Below are 19941 nucleotides of genomic sequence, written 5' to 3' on the forward strand. Positions count from 1 at the left end.
ATTTAATAATGTGACAGATTTTCTCAAGTGAAATTCAAAATCTAATGGAAATTAAAAGCAAGCAAAACATTTTCTATTAACAAAACACTGCAGTTTTCATGATTTGCATTTACCAGGATTAGCTGGCGCTCCAAAAAAGTTTTCCTTTGATTGGCACATTCCCCAGTCCTTGCATTTTCTTCCCAAATAATTTAGGAGAATTGCTATTTTGCACAGTTTGAACTAGTAAAAGCAAGTTTTTAAATTATCTTTGGATAAGAAAGACTATCACAACTCTCGTTTGGTGTATAATTATTGTGTTCTTATGTTCAGACAACAGACTTATGTCCTCATTATGACAGATAATTGGTGCCATTCAGTCCTGCTGGTTCAATATTAAAAACAATATGCATTTAGAGGCTGAAAGAATGTTGATCTAAAAAATAGTTCTAATATTATTAGGCCAGTTTTGCATAAGATATAAGAATTTCTCCTAAATTGAAATGCAACCAATCAGAATTCCCTCATTTTTTCATCTGCTCCGGATATATTACAGGAAGTTGCTGTTAGCACTTGAAAGGGTAGAGATGAAGCAAGAAAAAAAACCCCACTATGATTTGAGAAATGTATGTGTTTCGAGAACTATTTAAGAACAGAAAATGGATGGAAGATTTGAATGTGCATGACATTCTGAGATCCCAACTGGAATTGGAGGAAAGGCCAACAACAAATTGTATAGGTTTAAATGTGTTGGTACAGACAGGAGTTGGGGATTTTTTTTCCTCCCTTGTAGTTTGGGGGTTGGGGGTAGGAAAGAGAAGAGTACAGGATTCTGGAACGCTGTGCAAGAAAATGGTGGAAGCAGTTTTTTAAATCATATTTAACACATATTTGAACAAGCACCCGATGTCCCACAACTCTTTGGGCCAAGAGCTGGGAAGTGGAAGTGAATCATTTTTGGCTGGTGTGGATGCAATGGCTTTAATGGCCACATCTTGTGCTGCAAATTTCTATCAAGCTAAGGTTACATCTCTTAAACCATTTATTAATTATATTGCTTTCAAATTTGACGAGATGATGTATCCCGATGTTTAAAAATAATCACGGTATTTATGTATTCATTCAATTATTTTCTACATATTTAAAACAAAAATTAGAACAGGAAACAGTTAAAATATACACACTTCGAATGTTATCGACTTTTGCAAAACTGCACCATTAATAATATATGATTTCTGGAGCATAAAAATCCAGCAAGAATGCACAGAAATAAAGGAAATGTACCTGGCAACTTAAAAAGGAAATGATCAGCTACAGAATGGCAGGTTCTTCCTTTCTGGATAATTACTTTAGCTAAAAAATAGTAATAGTCCACAGGTATGGCCCCATGATAATAAACAATAAGGGCAGGCCCTGCACGAGGAATCTTTTCCAATCCATGAACTTCGTAGCCTAAGGGAAAGAGGTAAAGAGTTAGTTATAATATGGAGGATAAAGTTTGACGTTGTTGTTTTATGTTCATAGTTCAAAAAGGGAATTTAATTGCGAAAGTCAAAGTTTTAAAAATTCTGATCCAAATAATAAATACAGCAAACATTTAGTTATATAAAGCTAGCAGTAGCAGAAAAACACTGAATTGTTATTTGAAACCTTCAATTAAGTCCATTACAGAGCATTGTGCATTGCTGTCTTAATATATTTATGGCATTACTTTGAGAGATAGAGTCATAAAGTGATACAGTGCAGATCCAGGCCCTTCGGCCCAACTTGCCCACACCGGCCAACAATGTCCCAGCTACAATCGTCCCACTTGCCTACGCTTGGTCCATATCCCTCCAAACCTGTCTTAACCATGTACCTGTTTCTTAAACAATGGCAAAGACCCAGCCTCAACTACCTCCTCTGGCAGCGTGTTCCATACACCCACCACCCTTAGCGTGAAAAAGTTCCCCCTCGGATTCCTATTATATTCTGTCAGGGACAGTATAAAAATAAAAGAGAAGTACAATGTAGCAAAGATGAGCGGGAAGCAAGAGGATTGGGTAATGTTTAAAGAGCAACAGAAGAAAACTAAAAAGGCAATACGGGGAGAAAAAATAGTTACGAAGGTAAGCTAGCCAAGAATATAAAGGAGCATAGTAAAAGCTTCTTTAGGTATGTGAAGAGGAAAACATGAGTTACGACCAAAGTTGGACCCTTGAAGACCGAAAAAGGTGAATTTATTATGGGGAACAAGGAAATGGCAGATGAGTTGACCAGGTACTTTGGATCCGTCTTCACTAAGGAGGACACAAACAATCTTCCTGATATAGTAGTGACCAGAGGATCTGGGGTGACGGAGGAACTGAAGGAAATCCACATTAGGCAGGAAATGGTGTTGGGTAGACTGATGGGACTGAAGGCTGATAAATCCCCAGGGCCTGATGGTCTGCATCCCAGGGTACTTAAGGAAGTGGCTCTAGAAATCGTGGATGCATTGGTGATCATTTTCCAATGTTCTGCAGACTCAGGATCAGTTCCTGTGGATTGGTGGGTAGCTAATGTTATCACACTTTTTAAGAAAGGCGGGAGAGAGAAAACAAGGAATTATAGACCAGTTAGCCTGACATCGGTGGGGAAGATGCTGGAGTCAATTATAAAAGATGAAATAGCTGCACATTCGGATAGCAGTAACAGGATCGGTCCGAGTCAGCATGGATTTACGAAGAGGAAATCATGCTTGACTAATCTTCTGGAATTTGAGGATGTAACTAGGAAAATGGACAAGGGAGAGTCAGGGGATGTAGTGTATCTGGACTTTCAGAAGCATTTGATAAGGTCCCACATAGGAGATTAGTGGGCAAAATTAGGGCACATGATATTGGGGGTAGAGTGCTGCCATGGATAGAAAATTGGTTGGCAGACAGGAAACAAAGAGGATGGATTAATGGGTCCCTTTCAGAATGGCAGGCAGTGACTAGTGGGGTACTGCAAGGCTCGGTGCTGGGACAGCAGCTATTTACAATATACATCAATGCTTTGGATGAAGGGATTCAAAATAATATTAGCAAATTTGCAGATGACACAAAACTTGGTGGCAGTGTGAACTGTGAGGAGGATGCTATGAGGATGCAGGGTGACTTGGACAGGTTGGGAAGATGCATGGCAGATGAAGTTTAATGTGGATAAATGTGAGGATTTCCACTTTGGTATCAAAAACAGGGAGGCAGATTACTATCTAAATGGCGTCAAGTTGGGAAAAGGGGAAGTACAACGGAATCTGGGGGTCCTTGTTCATCAGTCTACAAAAGTAAGCATGCAGGTACAGCAAGCAGTGAAGAAAGCAAATGGCATGTTGGTCTTTATAACAAGAGTCGTCGAGTATAGGAGCAAAGAGGTCCTTCTGCAATTGTACAGAGCCCTAGTGAGACCACACCTGGAGTATTGTGTGCAGTTTTGGTCCCCTAATTTGAGGAAGGACATTCTTGCTATTGAGGGAGTGCAGCGTAGGTTTACAAGGTTAATTCCCAGGATGACGGGACTGTCATGTGCTGAGAGAATGGAGCGGCTGGCTTTGTACACTCTGAAGTTTAGAAGGATGAGAGGCTATCTTATTGAAACATATAAGATCGTTAAGGGTTTGGACATGCTAGAGGCAGGAAACATGTTCCCGATGTTGGGGGAGTCTAGAACCAGGGGCCACAGTTTAAGAATAAGGTGTAAGCCATTCGGAACGGAGACGAGGAAGCACTTTTTCCTCACAGAGAGTTGTGAGTCTGTGGAATTCTCTGCCTCAGAGGGCGGTGGAGGCCAGTTCTCTGGAAACTTTCAAGAGAGAGCTAGATAGGGCTCTTAAAGATAGCGGAGTCAGGGGATATGGGGAGAAGGCAGGAACTGGGTACTGATTGGGGATGATCAGCCATGATCACATTGAATGGCGGTGCTGGCTGGAAGGGCCGAATGGCCTACTCCTGCACCTATTGTCTATAAATCTTTTCCCCTCAACCTTGAACCTATGTCCTCTGGTCCTCGATTTCCCTACTCTGAGCAAGAGACTGTGCATCTACCCAATCTATTCCTGTCATGATTTTGTACACCTCTATAAGATCACCCCTCATCCTCCTGCACTCCATGGAATAGAGACCCAGCCTACTCAACCTCTCCTATAGTTCACGCCCTCTAGTCTTGGCAACATCCTCGTAAATCTTTTCTGAACCCTTTCAAGCTTGACAATATCGTTCCTATAGCATGGTGCCCAGAACTGAACACAATATTCTAAATGCGGTCTCACCAACGTCTTATACAATTGTAACAAGACCTCCCAACTTCTATATTCAATACTCTGACTGATGACGGCCAAAGTGGCAAAAGCCTTTTTGACCACCTTACCTACCTGCAATTCAACCATCAAGGAACCATGCACCTGTACTCCTAGATCCCTCTGTCCTACAACACTACCCAGATGCCTACCATTTACTGTGTAGGTCCTGCCCTTGTTCGACATCCCAAAATGCAACACCTCACACTTCTCTGTATGGAAAATATGTCAACAATCAATTTATATTCTAGACCCCATTTATTCTTAAAAGGTAAATAATTATTATTATAGAATTGATCGTCATACAGTATGGAAAGAGGCCTTTCAGACTGACATGTCCAAGCTGTCCAAGATGGCCATCTATGCTAATCCTATTTTCCTGCGCTGGGCCCCCATCACTTTATCCCTGTCCTCTCAATGTACTCTCCAAATGCTTGTTAAGTATTGTGATTGTATCTGCCTCTATCGCCTCCTGTAGCAGCTTGTTCCAAATACCTGCCACTCTATAAGAGAAAAACTTACTCCGTAGATATGCTTTAAAACCCATTTTATCATAAACCTATGGACTAATTTTAGATTCCCTCTCCTTGAAAAAAGACAATCTAACCTATATATCTTGGAACAAGACTATCTACCATTCATATTCTCATAAACCTCTAATGTCATCCCTCAGCCTCCTGCACTCCAGTGAAAACAATCCCAGCCTATTACATATCATCTCATAATAACAGCTCTCCATTTAAAAAAAAAACAGCCTTGTGAATTTCTTCTGCAATTTTTCTGGCACTATAAAACCCCATCTATAATGCAGTAAACAGAACTGCATACAAAATTCCAAGTGTGGCTTAAGCAACATTTGTATAGTTGCAAGATGATATCTTAACTCTTATACTCAAAATCCCACCCAAGGTGGCAGGCAACCAAAATGCTTTTGTTCATTACACCATCCATTCATGTCGTCCTTTCCAGAAAATTATGAACTTAAATCCCAAGAAACCTGCTGCACATCAATACTTCTAAGGTCCCTCAGGCTGCTATTTACATTATATGTTCTGCCAGTATGAGGCAACCCAATATAAAAACAAGAAACTGCAGATGCTGGTTTACAAAAAGACACAAAATGCTGGAGTAAATCAGGTCAACCAGCATCTCCAGAGAACATCAATGGGTGACATTTCGGGTCGGCACCCTGCTTCAGACTCAATCTGAAGTCAGAGCCTGAAGAAGAGTCTTAAGTCAGAGTCTAAAGAAGGGCCCCAACCCAAAACGACACCTATCTGTGTTCTCCAGAGATGCTGTCTGACCTGCTGAGTGAGAAAAAGCTTTGTTTTTTTTGTGAGACAACCCAAAATGCATTACCTCACGCTTGACTGGATTAAATTCCAGCTGGCACTGTTCCAACCAACTTTACAGCCATGTCCCTCTTTATCCATGGATAATTATCTCCACTATATATAATTCCACAAATCTTCTTGCTGTCAGCAAACTTATTGATGAGACCCCTGGCATTTTAATGGAAGTCATTTATGATAAACAACCCACACTTTATCAGACTTTATCGTACACTAAACAATATACCCTTTATCCTGTATCTGTACGCTTGACAATAAACTAAATTAAATAAACTAAACTGAATTAGTTTAATAATTTAAACTTGCATTAGTTTTCATTAAACTTATATTAGCTGCAGATTGATCGTTCCAATTAAACATACCAAGGTAATCACAAAAGTAATGCCTACCACTAATTATTTTTTGACCTGCCAAGACAATTTAAACTTATTCCACACCATTTCTTTTTGGTGTAAACATTTATGTTTTAGCAAGTACATGAAGAATTTACTCTAAAGTGGTGAAAAGATAACCTACCATCCATCTTTAATGAGTGATGATAAACAATCAATAGACACACAAATCCATTACTCTAACCACAATTTGTAAAATGGTTTTGAGCATAAGGCAATATAGTAGTAGAACTGGATATTATGCCTCTTTGGAGATACACATAACTCAACTAAGTTGCCATATGCGAGGATAAAACCTGCTATTTTATTTTTTGCTTCATAAAGGAATTAAAATAAAATGTTTGAAATAATTTTAAGTTATTGACCAAGGCTAGGGAAACATTTAAATGTTCTTTTTTGAAAATCCAAGCTCCTACAATGCTTCAGAGAGAAACACAAGTCGTGGAAGTCATTCCAACTCTTGAAAGAAAAGGTTCTACAAATCACATATTTTTGATTATTCACATTTTTTAAAAATTACAACATGCATCCACCATGATAATTTGTTTCTGACTTCATTGTTGCACCTCTCCATACAACAAAGTAGTCTGTTGGCGACACAAGACTGCAGATGCTGGAATTCTGAAGTGCTGCAGGAACTCAGTTGGTCAAGAAGCATCAGTAGCTGGAATGGATAGGCGATACTTTAGGTCGGGACCCTTCAGATATTATACATATGGACCATCAAGATATCCTTTGTTTGGTAAACATGGTGTGGATGAAGTCCATTCCTGTGTGTATCCTGCAGCTCCTCTGTATCCTGCTCTCGCCCCCATCCACCAATCCCCACCAGACAAGGATAGAGTTATCTTGTCCTCACATTTCACCCCACCAGCCCCTGCAGCCAACACAATATCTTCTGACTGTGAAAGTACAACCATAGGCTATTTTTCTTCCCCTTGACCAATCACCTCTAAATTCAATTGGCCAATCATCACATTTAATGTTTGAATAAAACTCATGAGCTTCCTTATCTCCATGAGCAATATCATCTTTGAACAGAGCTGACCCATGTTTAGATAAGGTACACACTTGTCAGTCCCATTACCCTTTCCACCCCTTTCCACCCTCCTCCACAATCATCTATCCCCACAACCCCTGTAAATTCTGTTTGCATGAAGCTTGTGAGTAAACAGCATATATGATAATGAAGATACATCAATAAATACCACAAATGCAAGACATAAATAAATAAGAGATAAGTCATGGGACTCAGAGCTCCCGTGGATTTTGAAACAACAGTAACAAAGAGAAGCAGGAGAAAACACTGATTGGCTCTAGCCTGAGTGGGAGGAGAGTTAGAAGTGAGGCAGAGGGGGGGGGAAACAGTTGAAAAGGAGAGGCAAAGCACAGGCAGACTTTACTCAGAGCTCCCTTGGATTTTGAAGCAACAGCAACAATGAGAAGCAGGAGAAAACACTGATTGGCTCTAGCCCGAGTGGGAGGAGAGTTAGAAGTAGTCAGAGGGGGAAAACAGTTGAAAAGGAGAGGCAAAGCAGAGGCAGACTTTACTCAGAGCTCCCATGGATTTTGACGCAACAGCAACAAAGAGAAGCAGGAGAAAACACTGATTGGCTCTAGCCCGAGTGGGTGGAAAGCTAAAAGTGAGTCAGAGGGGGAAAACAGTTTAAAACTGAGGAATTTGGTTTGTAAATTGGTAAATTAGGCAGTTTATCAGTCAATATAAGCAAGACGGCTCTTAGGGAGCGGCAGTGAGGGAGCGGCCTTGTGAGAAAAGCGTAAGTCTTTGGCTCGAGAGTCTTCGGAGAGGAGGCTACGCAAAACGCTGGAGAGGGAATGAAGAAAGAAGGAGATGTCAGGCAATCTGATTCAGTGTGATGCTTGCAGTATGTGTGGCTGCTACAAATGTGAGAAGTGCATCCAGGTACAGCTCCTGAAGGACCGTGTTGGGGAACTGGAGAAGCAAGTGGATGACCTCAGGTTCGTCCGAGAAACTGAGTCGTTCCTCGACAAGTCCTACAGTAAGATTGTTACACCTAAGGTACAGGAAGAGAGAAAGTGGGTGATGGTGAGAAAGGGAGGGAAACTTGGAATGCAAAGGTCCCCGGGTGTTGTACCTCTTGTGAACAGGTTCGTCCACTTAGAAGCCGTCGGGACAGAAGACGTTATCACACTGAGCGGCGGACTGGCTTGCAAAGCAAAAAGGGCTGTTGAGGCCAACGTCAGGCAACGCCATTTTAGTTGGAGACTCCATTGTGAAAGGTACGGACAGGGGTTTCCGCGGCAACAGACGGGATTAGAGGATGGTATGCTGCCTTCCTGGTGCCAGGATCCAGGATGTCATGGACAGAGTGCAGAAAATCCTCAAGGTTGAAGGTGAACAGCCGGAAGTGGTAGTGCATGTCGGCACAAACAATGTCGGAAAGAAGGGGATGAATATTCTGCAGCGTGAATTTAGAGAGCTCGGAAAAATGCTGAAAAGCAGGACCTCCAGAGTTGTTATCTCCGGTTTGCTTCCAGTTCCTCGTGCTGGCTAGAGCAGGAACAGGGAGATACGGGACCTGAATGTGTGGCTGAGGAACTGGTGCAGGGGGCAGTGATTTAGATTCTTAGATCACTGGGATCTGTTTTGGAGTAAGGGGGAACTGTACAAAAGGGACAGATTGCATCTTAACAAGTGGGGGACCAGCATTCTGGCAGGCAGGTTTGCCACTGCTACACGGGTGGTTTTAAACTGAATAAGGGGGGTGGGGTGTCAAATGGGATAGTCGAGGATGGAGTTAAAGGGAAAGAGAGTAAAGGGATGGTTAATGACCCCAAAATTAACGGGAAAGGAAGCTCAAAAAAGGATAGGAGACTATGGCCAAGTGTAACAGGGATTGATGTGAAAGGTGAGATGCGTAAGGAATTAAAAGTATTGTATATGAATGCGCGAAGTATAAGAAGTAAAGTAGATGAGCTTGAGGCTCAGTTACAGGTTGGTAGATATGACATTGTGGGGATTAATGAGACGTGGCTGCAGGAAGAACGGGCCTGGGAACTTAACATTCATGGTTATACATCCTATAGAAAGGACAGGCAGGTGGGCAGAGGAGGGGGGTAGCTCTGCTGGTGAGGGATGGAATTCAGTCCCTTGCGAGGGAAGACATAGGGACTGACAGGGTAGAGTCACTGTGGATTGAGTTGAGGAATTGTAAAGGCAAGAAGACACTAATTGGTGTTATTTACAGACCCCCAAATAGTAGCCCGGATGTAGGGTGTAAGTTGCAGCAGGAGTTAAAACTGGCATGTAACAAAGGTAATGCCACTGTGGTGATGGGGGATTTCAATATGCAGGTAGACTGGGAAAATCATGTTGGTTCAGGATCCCAAGAAAGAGAGATTGTAGAATGCCTCCGAGATGGATTCTTAGAGCAGCTTGTAATGGAGCCGACCAGAGAAAAGGCAATTCTGGATTTAGTGTTGTCCAATGAACCAGATATGATAAGAGAACTCGAGGTAAAGGAACCGCTTAGAGGTAGTGATCATAATATGATTAGTTTTAACTGCAATTTGAGAATGAGAACGTTAAATCGGAAGTGGCAGTGATGCAGTTGAACAAAGGGGACTATGAAGGCATGAGAGGGGAGCTGGCCAAGGTAGACTGGGAAGGAATCCTAGCAGGAATGACGGTGGAACAGCAATGGCAGCAATTTCTGGGCATAATCCGGGAGACGCAGGATCATTTCATTCCAAAAAGGAAGCAAGATTCTAAGGGGAGTAGGAGGCAACCGTGGCTGACAAGAGAAGTTAGGGATAGAATAAAACTAAAAGAAAAGATGTATAACACAGCACAAAGTAGCCGGAAGCCAGAGGATTGGGAAACTTTCATAGAACAGAAAGAAACAAAACAGGCAATACGGGCTGAAAAGATGAGGGAAGTACGAGGGGAAGCTGGCCAGGAATATAAAGAAGGACAGTAAAAACTTCTTTAGATATGTTAAGGGAAACAGAGTAGGAAAGTCAAAAGTGGGTCCCTTGAAGGCAGACACGGGTGAAATTAATATGGGCAACAAGGAAATGGTAGAAGAGTTGAATAGGTACTTCGGATCTGTCTTCACTAAGGAAGACACAAACAATCTCCCAGATGTACTGGAGGACAGAGGATCTAAGGGGGTAGAGGAACTGAAAGAAATTTTCATTAGGCGAGAAATAGTATTGGGTAGGCTAATGGGACTGAAGGATGATAAATCCCCTGGGCCTGATGGTCTGCATCCCAGGGTCCTCAGGGAGGTGGCTCTAGAAATAGTGGACACATTGGTGATCATTTTCCAATGTTCAATAGATTCAGGATCAGTTCCTGTGGATTGGAGGATAGCTAATGTTATCCCACTTTTCAAGAAAGGAGCGAGAGAGAAAACGGGGAATTACAGACCAGTTAACATGACTTCGGTGGTGGGAAAGATGCTGGAGGTAATAATGGGACATTTGGATAGCAGTAAAATGTAAAATGGCGGCGGCGGGGGCAGATTCAAATTGACAACGGTCCTTACAACGAGTCGGCTTCAATTGCTTCGATTGCCGACTGAGGTAAATTTCCATCCCGGACGAGGCCTGGACCTACCACCTGACGAGGGACCACTGGAGGGTCGCTCCGGTTGCGGTGGTCTGTGGTGTTTTTCGGCCTTTTTCGGCCGTGGAACGATTGTCGCCCTGCGACCTATATTGCTAGCCGCTAGAACCGCTAGAACCCTGCACTCTGCCCGGAGCGGACGTTGGCATTGATTGTTCGCCGCTTCTCTGCCCGCCGTTCCCCTCCCCCTCCTCTTTTGTTACCTGTCTGTTACCTGCCTGTCTGTTACCTGCCTGTGCCTGTGCACCATCGACGCTGGACACCTCCCTGCACCAGTGACGCTGGATCCTCTCTGCACCCGCTACGCTGGACCCTCTCTGCACCCGCACCGCTGGACAACCTCTCTGCACCTGCACTGCTGGACAACCTCTCTGCACCTGCACTGCTGGATACTCTCTGCACCCTCGTCGCTGGACACCTCGTTGCATCTGCACAGCTGGACAACCTCTTTGCTCCCTTACTGCTGGACACCCCTCTTCACCTTCTCTGCTGGACACCTCTCTGCACCCTCACCCCCAGAGACAACCTCTTTGCTGCTTCCTGCAGCTGCTTGGGCTCCTCGCTCAAATATTCAACTCTGCAACTGATTGGTCTCTTCAACAACTACATCCCATCCTGCATCCAAGTCATTAAACAGCTTAGACTTCTACGTCGACCCCGTTTCATCCACAGAGGCTCTCGACGCAAGCTTGTTTACTTCAACCACGGACATTCCATTCCATCCATCTGCTCACTACCACGCTCTGCCCCCCCTCAACCGCGTCACCCCCCATCCCAGCTGACCGCACGCACTGTCAACTGGGACAACTTCAGATCTCTCCAGCCTGCCCCCTTCCCCCCACCCTCTCACAATGCCAACTTTGCCCTCTTCAACACCAGGTCGCTCAACAACAAAGCCCTTGCCCTCCATGAACTAATCCTTGACAACACTCTGGACTTCCTTCTGCTCACAGAAACCTGGCAACAACCCAATGTCTTCTTCTCCCTCAATCAAGCATTCCCACCTGGATTTAATTACATCTCCAAACCCCGCCCCTCCCGCCATGGAGGTGGCCTCGCTGTTATTTTCAACCAGAACTTTCGGATAACTGAACTCACCCTCCATTTGAATTCCTCGCCTTCAAAGCCCTTTCCTCCATGACAGTCATCCTCATTTTACCGGCCACCTAAACCAAACCCCTCCTTCCTATCTGACTTCACTGAACTCCTCACACTTGCCTCATCCCTCTCCCCACGTCTGCTGCTACTTGGTGACTTAAATATTCATATGGACTCCCCCACCTGCAAGCTCGCATCTGAATTTGCCTTTTTACTTGACAACTTCTCTCCCACTCAGCACGTCACCTTTCCCACCCATGACAAAGGTCACATCCTTGACCTGGTCTGCTCCACAAATCAACCGGTACTCGACCTCCATCCATGCCTCTTCCCCCTCTCTGATCATAAGCTTATACGGTTCACCATCCCTTCTCCGACACCTCGCCCCCGCTTCCTCCGAGAAATCACCTTCCGTAATCTAAAATCCATCGATCCCCACCATCTCTCTGACCTGCTCTCCACCACTCTCCCCCTGGACTCAACCCATATCTCACCTGATGATCTCACAAACCATCTCAACACCACCTTGTCTACCTCCCTTAACATTCCGGCCCCCCTCAAAACAAGAACTGTAACTTTTAACACATCTTCACCCTGGTACACACCTGCACTTCGGAAGCTGAAACAGACTGGTCGCCAACTTGAACGACTCACAAAGAAATCATCTCTCACAGTCCACCATGAAGCTTACAAACTCCACCTCACTGCCTACAAAGATGCTCTCATTGCTGCAAAATCTGCCTACCTCTCCTCCATATTCACCGACCCCTGCCTAAACCACAGAACCCTCTTCTCCACAGTGGGCAACCTCCTCAAGCCTCGAGCCAACACTCTCCCTACCTCTACTCCGGATCTCTGCAACTCATTCCTCCACTTTTTCGCTGATAAAATCAGCACCATCTATCAATCTTTATCCCCTGTACCCGACTCCCCAGCATCTACTCCACCACCTACCAAGGCCCCTCCTTTCAACATCTCCACTGACCTCCTTACCCCTCCTCCACACTGCTTCCTCTCCCAGTTTGACCTGGTCACCCCTACTGAAATCTCCAAACTCATCAGCTCTTCCAAACCCACTACCTGCTCCCTCGACCCTCTCCCCACTCCCCTGCTGAAGTCCTGCCTCCCCGTTCCCTGCCCCTACCTCACTAATCCCTTCAACTCCTCATTGTCCCAAGGAATTGTCCCCTCCGCTTTCAAAACTGCTGCTGTCACACCAATCTTAAAGAAACCTGGTCTTGATCCCTCCTCTCTCATTAACTACCGCCCAATCTCAAACCTCCCATTTCTTTCAAAAATCCTGGAGCATATCGTTGCGTCACAACTTCATTCCCACCTCCTTGCGTATAACCTATTCGAACCCCTCCAATCTGGCTTTCGCCCCCTCCATAGCACAGAAATTGCTCTCCTCAAAGTCCTCAACGACCTCCTCACCTCTGCTGATACTGGTTCCCTCAACATCCTCATCCTCCTCGACCTGAGTGCAGCCTTCGATACAGTGAACCATAACATCCTGCTTACCAGACTTGGGGACCTTGGCATTGAAGGTTCTGCACTCAGCTGGCTCTGTTCCTACCTTTCCAACAGATCCCACTTCATCTCTCTCCATAACCACACCTCTGCTACAGCCAGTCACTCAAGGCGTTCCCCAAGGTTCCGTACTCGGCCCCCTCATCTTCATCATCTACATCTTCCCCCTTGGTCAGATACTCCGCCACTTCAACCTGGACTTCCACTGTTACGCCGATGACACCCAGATCTACCTCGGCACCAAATCCCCCCACAACCCCCCCCCCCCCCACCCCCCCCCCCCCCCCCTCCCATATCAACTCCTGTTTGTCAGTTATAAAAACCTGGATGCAACATAACTTCCTCAAACTCAACAGCGATAAAACAGAATTCCTCCTCATAGGCTCCAAATCCACACTCAGCAAAATCAATAACCCCACTCTCACCATCGACGGCACCACTGTCTCCCCATCTCCCCAAGCCCGCAACCTTGGCGTGATCTTTGAATCCACCCTCTCCCTTGTGCCTCACATCCGCCATGTCATTAAAACCTCCTTCTTTCACCTCCGCAACATCGCCAAAATCAGACCCTCTCTCACACCTCCCGCTGCTGAAAGACTCATCCATGCCTTCATCTCCTCCCGACTGGACTACTGCAACTCACTTCTCCTTGGCATCAGCTCCACCTACATCAACCGACTCCAACTGGTCCAGAACGCAGCCGCCCGACTCATCACCCACACCAAATCCTGGCATCACATCACTCCAGTCCTCAAACAACTTCACTGGCTTCCCATCTCCCACCGGATCACCTACAAAATCCTGGTCCTCACCTACAAAGCCCTCCACCATCTGCCCCCCCCCCCCCCCCCCCATATCTCACTGACCTCCTCTCCCCCTACCAACCCTCACGGTCCCTCAGATCCACATCAGCTGGTCTCCTCTCCATCCACAAATCCAACCTCCGCAGTTTTGGGGCCTTCTCCAGGGCAGCTCCCAGGCTCTGGAACTCCCTCCCCCAACTGATCCGCAATTCCGTGTCCCTCACCATCTTCCAGTCCCGCCTCAAGACCCATCTCTTCACCTCTGCCTATCCTTAGCCCCACGTCCCCCTCCCATTTCATCTGTGCTTGAATTGCCTCATATTGTGTTTTGAATTGAATTATGTCTTTAATTTGTGTACTAGTCATGTCTCTACTATTTATTTCATTCCGCTTACATGTTTTTCCTCTACTTGCTAAATTTTTGTAAGGTGTCCTTGAGACTCTTGAAAGGCGCCCATAAATAAAATTTATTATTATTATTATTAAAAGGATTAGTCCAAGTCAACATGGATTTATGAAAGGGAAATCATGCTTGACTAATCTTCTGGAATCTTTTGAGGATGTGACAAGTAATATGGATGAAGGGGTGCCAGTGGATGTAGTGTATTTAGACTTTCAGAAAGCCTTTGATAAGGTCCCGCACGGGAGACTGGTGACTAAAATTAGAGCACATGGTATTGGGGGTAGGGTGTTGACATGGATAGAAAATTAGTTGGCAGAGAGTAGGAGTGAACGGGTCCTTTTCAGAATGGCAGGCAGTGGCGAGTGGAGTGCCGCAGGGCTCGGTGTTGGGGCCGCAACTGTTTACCATATATATTAATGATTTGGAAGAGGGAATTAGGAGCAACACTAGCAAGTTTGCGGATGACATAAAGCTGGGTGGCAGTGTGAACTGTGAAGAGGATGTTAGGAGGTTGCAGGGCGACCTGGACAGGTTGAGTGAGTGGGCAGATGCATGGCAGATGCAGTATAATATAGATAAATGTGAGATTATCCACTTTGGCGGCAAAAACAAGGGGGCAGATTATTATCTCAATGGGGTTGGGTTAGGTAAGGGGGAGGTACAGCGAGACCTGGGTGTCCTTGTACACCGGTCACTGAAAGTTGGCGTGCAGTTACAGCAGGCAGTGAAGAAAGCTAATGGAATGTTGGCCTTCATAACAAGAGGATTTCAGTATAGGAGTAAAGAGGTTCTTCTGGTGAGACCACATCTGGAGTATTGTGTACAGTTTTGGTCTCCTAATTTGAGGAAGGACATCCTTGTGATTGAGGCAGTGCAGCATATGAGGAAAGATTGAAAAGACGGGGCTTGTATTCACTGGAGTTTAGAAGGATGAAGGGGATTCTTATAGAAACATATAAAAGGACTGGACAAGCTAGATGTAGGAAAAATGTTCCCAATGTTGGGCGAGTCCAGAGCCAGGGGCCACAGTTTTAGAATAAAGGGGAGGTCATTTAAGACTGAGGTGAGAAAAAACTTTTTCACCCAGAGAGTTGTGAATTTATGGAATTTCCTGCCACAGAGGGCAGTGGAGGCCAAATCATTGGATGGATTTAAGAGAGTTAGGGGCTAGTGGAGTCAAGGGATATGGGGAGAAGGCAGGCACGGGTTATTGATAGGGGATGATCAGCCATGATCACAATGAATGGCGGTGCTGGCTCGAAGGGGCGAATGGCCTCCTGCTGCACCTATTTTCTATGTGTCTATATTTCCGTTAAGAAACTAAATTTTCAGGTCATCCTAAAAAACTGTATTACAAATAGACCATCTTTGCACCTGAACTATTATTCACAAAGATCACTGTTGTCCTTTAACTCCATCGCCCTTGAATTGCTTAATATCCGACAAAATTTACTAAACCAATCTAGTCATTATACCCAGTCAGCACAATGTCCAAATTTACACTTTTATTTGTTGAGGCAAAGGATTTTATTGAATTTAGACTTGATGCTGAAGGATAAGTATGCATTTAGGCACCGAAGTGTAGTAACATTATAACGGACCATTGAGGGGGAGAAGAAGAGAATGGTGTCCATTATTACTGATTATCCCCCATAACCAAGTAAGGTATTATCATTGTAGGAAATTGCAACAAAGAACTGCAGATAATGCATGAAAGGACATAAAGTGCTGTAGTACCTCAACGGGTCAGGCAGCATCTCTGGAGAACATGGATGGGTGACATCAGGACCTTTCTTCAGACAGATTCAGTCTGCTTAGTTACTCCAGCTCTGTCGTTTCACCTTAAAACTAGGTGCAGATACCATTGGTCTGTACCAGCGAGCCATTCTTTACCCGTCGCATGGTCCAGTTGAATCGGCTGTTGTTGCGGCTCACATTGTTGGCCCTTGGCCAGCAGAACTTTCTTCAGGTCACTGTTCAGAGGACACGTTCGGTCACCATGGGGCTCCCTCCCCTTCTCACCAGCTGCCGTTTCTTCCTTCACTTTGACAGCTCCCCGACACACTGCCGCCGCCTCCGCTTCCGCAGTTTTCAAAATCTTTCAAGAGTTGTGTCAGTGGCCTGAAGAAAGTGCTGATTGTCTACAAGGCGTGCCGCAACAACAACCGCATCAACTGGACCGTGCGGTAGGTGAAGAAGGGCTCGCTGGTGAACCTTGTGAGCCTGGGATGGCGTCTGAAGCCAAGCCTGTAAATGGAAGGGCGGTGGTGCGAGCTAGGGCTGGTGTCAGCAGATACATCTGCTACAACCAAAATCCATTTTCTGGTCGTCCGTTAAAACAAGAGTTTACTGCTAACCAGGCCACTTGGGAGAACTCAGTGTTCTTTGCTGTATAGGGCCATGATCCATCGGGTCAAATGGAAAATGCCTCCAGTTAAATATTTCATTCAAAGAAGCATTTTTAACAATGCTTCCTTGTGACAAACAGCATTAGAAAGGGAGATAAAATGACACAGAATATATTATTGGCTTGAAGTGCGTAAAATCAAAGCTGCTACAGAACACTAGAATGTCTCGGCGCTCACATTAATTTTAATGCCATTTAAATGCATCTCCAAGTTAGAATTGTGGATAATAATGTAAATAATAAATAATAACTAAAAAAGAATTTGAAACTATTAAAAGTAAAATTTTATAAATGGTGAAGCGGGTCGTGGAAATTAACAATTTAATAACCTGAATGAAATCGGAGAATGAGGATTGTGCAATTGTCAGATATTAACGTTAGCAAAATACAGATTTCACTGTCAAACCTATGTGCAGTGTGAATACAAATCTAAGTTATAACACTGAACATAAAGACGGATTGGATTCTACCTCCATGACTGCAGACTCCGAGTCACCTAATTATGAGAAGGATATTATACAAATAACCAAACAATGAGAATTATGGCCACCAGATATCAATGAGAAAATCTTAGCCAATTTTTATTTTTAGAAAAAGGGGGACTTCCAGTTGATCGATTAGAAATTCCAATGTGGATTAATGAACACAATGTTATCAAATTTTGTAGGATTTTTAACAAAGACTGTAATTCACTATCTGGAATATGCTGACAATTAAATAAACAATGCATGCAATTCAAAAAATATCAAGAATGCAAGCAACTGGCAATGAGATAAAAGACTTGTTAAGCATATGTTTTCTCATGTTGATAAACTTATAGAAATGTACATATGGTCTGTATATGTATGGCATGATATATTTCATGAAACATAAGCCAGCTGATCATATTGTATATTTTGTGATTCTCAAAGATTTCAAAACTAACTCACATCCCACAAATAATTTAGAATATTGCCACCTCAAAAATAGTTAGGAAAATATTAAAATAACACTAAAAAATGAAAATTACTTACCATGCCATATAGTTGCATGTCCATCCCAAAGAGTTGCCAAAGTCTTCCTTGCACCATCCCAAACACTATTCGAATAAGCTTCTTTCAACTCTCTCTTTCTTTTATACACATGTAGAAAAAGGATTGAAAGATATAGGAATAGTACAATAAACATTGGGAGAATGAAGACAATGATGAGGGGGGTGAAGACCCAGAGGAGATAATCGAGGTAATTCAGGGAGCCTTCCAGAATTTCCAAGCCAGTCCATTTCTCAACTATCAAAATCATGTAGGAAACAATGCTTCCATTTTGTCCTTCCACGTAGGATTCATCAGCAGTAGCCATACCAAACATCAGTACCGAAAATGTGTTTGGTGGTCATTATGGCAGGAAAAAATGTATTCTCCAAGGCTTAAAATAAACGTCCTGGCCATCTGCAGGAACAGAAACAATAGGTTAAGTTTAAAAAATAAACATAGCTGACAAAAGGTAATATGCAGAATTGTCAAGTTCTTACCTCCTTAATTGTACGGAAGTGTGCATAAACATGGAGGTTTCAAGCTTCCACAAAACCGATTGTCACAACATAGCAGTGCTGGACCACAGAAACTGTAGATTTTTTCAGGGATCAGACCATTACAGGGATATAGAGATTCCCAACACAGAAAGCTGTCAGTAAACAAAAGGTATTGTAGATAAGAACACATTTATAGAGCCACAGCAAGTGAACATTTGTGCATTCTACAACAGTAACAGTGGGAATAGAGCAGAGGTTTAATAATTAATTGAGAGTAACAATGAGGAGGATAGCACACAAGAGGCAATTTCTTTTAATACATGTATTAGGTTAATTCAAGTGTTTTCAGTGTTTACTATTGTATTTAATCTTACTTTAGCAAATTAACTCATTAAAATATTTTGTGAGTACCAAAGGCAGTTGGTTTAACTGGAGATGTAGCTTGATCAAGTGTCACGCATTTTGGTGGTGCTTACGATCAGTAAAGCTAAGAGCCTCAATGATGAGGTCAGAGCTGGAGGAGTCTTTGCAGAACATCAGGACGTGATACTACCGTGGTAAAAACAGCATAGTAGGGAAGTGACTGATAAGCTTTGCAGAAATAACTCAGCGGGACAAACAGCATCTCTGGACAGAAGGAATGGGTGATGTTTCTTGGAAGGGTCTTTGAAGGGTCTCAAACTGAAACGTCACCCATTCCTTCTATCCAGAGATGCTGCATGTCCCACTGAGTTACTCCAGCATTTTGTATTTATCTTCAATGTAAACCAGCATCTGCAGTTCTTTCCTCCAGCTTTGCAGGCCTTAAAGTATTAAAGTGTTATTCCTGTTCACCCTTTTAAAATAATTGAGCAGCACATTTTAAAACCAATGGTTTTAACTTTTATTGTTCAATCTATTACAGCTATATTGGATAATTTATAATATAATCTATGAAGTGATAATGAAATTAAAAAACATTTGAAACATTTTGCATCAGCTATAATTCATGCCAGCAGCCTCCATTGTAATAAAAGTGAACTGTAGATGCTGGTTTATGCCAAATATAGACACAAAACTGCTGGGTGAATTCAGCAGGTCAGGCAGTGTCTCTCGAGAAAATGGATAGGTGATGTTTCAGGGCAGGGCTCGAAATTAACGGTTGCCCGGGTGCCAATGGCGACCTAAAGTCCCGCCGGGCAACCTAAAAGCCGTGCCATTTTGCCTGGCTTGGCAAGCACCCGGGACACCTATCGTTCAACTCTGAGCGGGCCCCCCTCTCTATCTCTCTCTCGGTCACTCTCCGTGTCCGAAAGCCATCGGTATCCATGTCCAGGCCTCCGGTTCTCCGCTCTTCGTCCGCCGGCACATGCGCACTGCCACGGCATGCACATCCTCCCCACTGCACATCCGCACAACCACGGCCAGCACATCATCGGCAACTGGTCGGTGCCAGGCACTTTCTCCCCCCCTTTGCATTGTGGGAGATCTGACCGCCATTGCTGTCCAGTCACCGCCTCGCCGCAACCGCTGAAAACCAACGCAGAATCACTCCCTGACCCTGGGGCTGGAGTAACTC

At 44.1% G+C, this 19941-nt stretch overlaps 1 protein-coding gene across 2 annotated transcripts in view; it reads right to left on the reverse strand.

The window, feature by feature from the left end:
* The window catches only part of tmem68 (transmembrane protein 68), a 46702-nt gene that overhangs the window by 19043 nt on the left and 7718 nt on the right, over positions 1–19941 (reverse strand). The window contains exons 2-4 of one of the 2 annotated variants that reach the window (XM_033019741.1): positions 18384–18535; positions 17887–18300; positions 1264–1431 (exon numbers count right to left, since the gene is read on the reverse strand). In XM_033019741.1, coding sequence (XP_032875632.1) covers positions 1264–1431; positions 17887–18220 — 502 coding nt within the window. In that variant the 5' untranslated portion in view covers positions 18221–18300; positions 18384–18535. The remainder of the gene's footprint in view (positions 1–1263; positions 1432–17886; positions 18301–18383; positions 18536–19941) is intronic. The other variant, XM_033019742.1, reaches the window with a different exon arrangement.

The sequence above is a fragment of the Amblyraja radiata genome, chromosome 4, assembly GCF_010909765.2.
Source record: "Amblyraja radiata isolate CabotCenter1 chromosome 4, sAmbRad1.1.pri, whole genome shotgun sequence".
Taxonomy (NCBI): Eukaryota; Metazoa; Chordata; class Chondrichthyes; order Rajiformes; family Rajidae; genus Amblyraja; species Amblyraja radiata.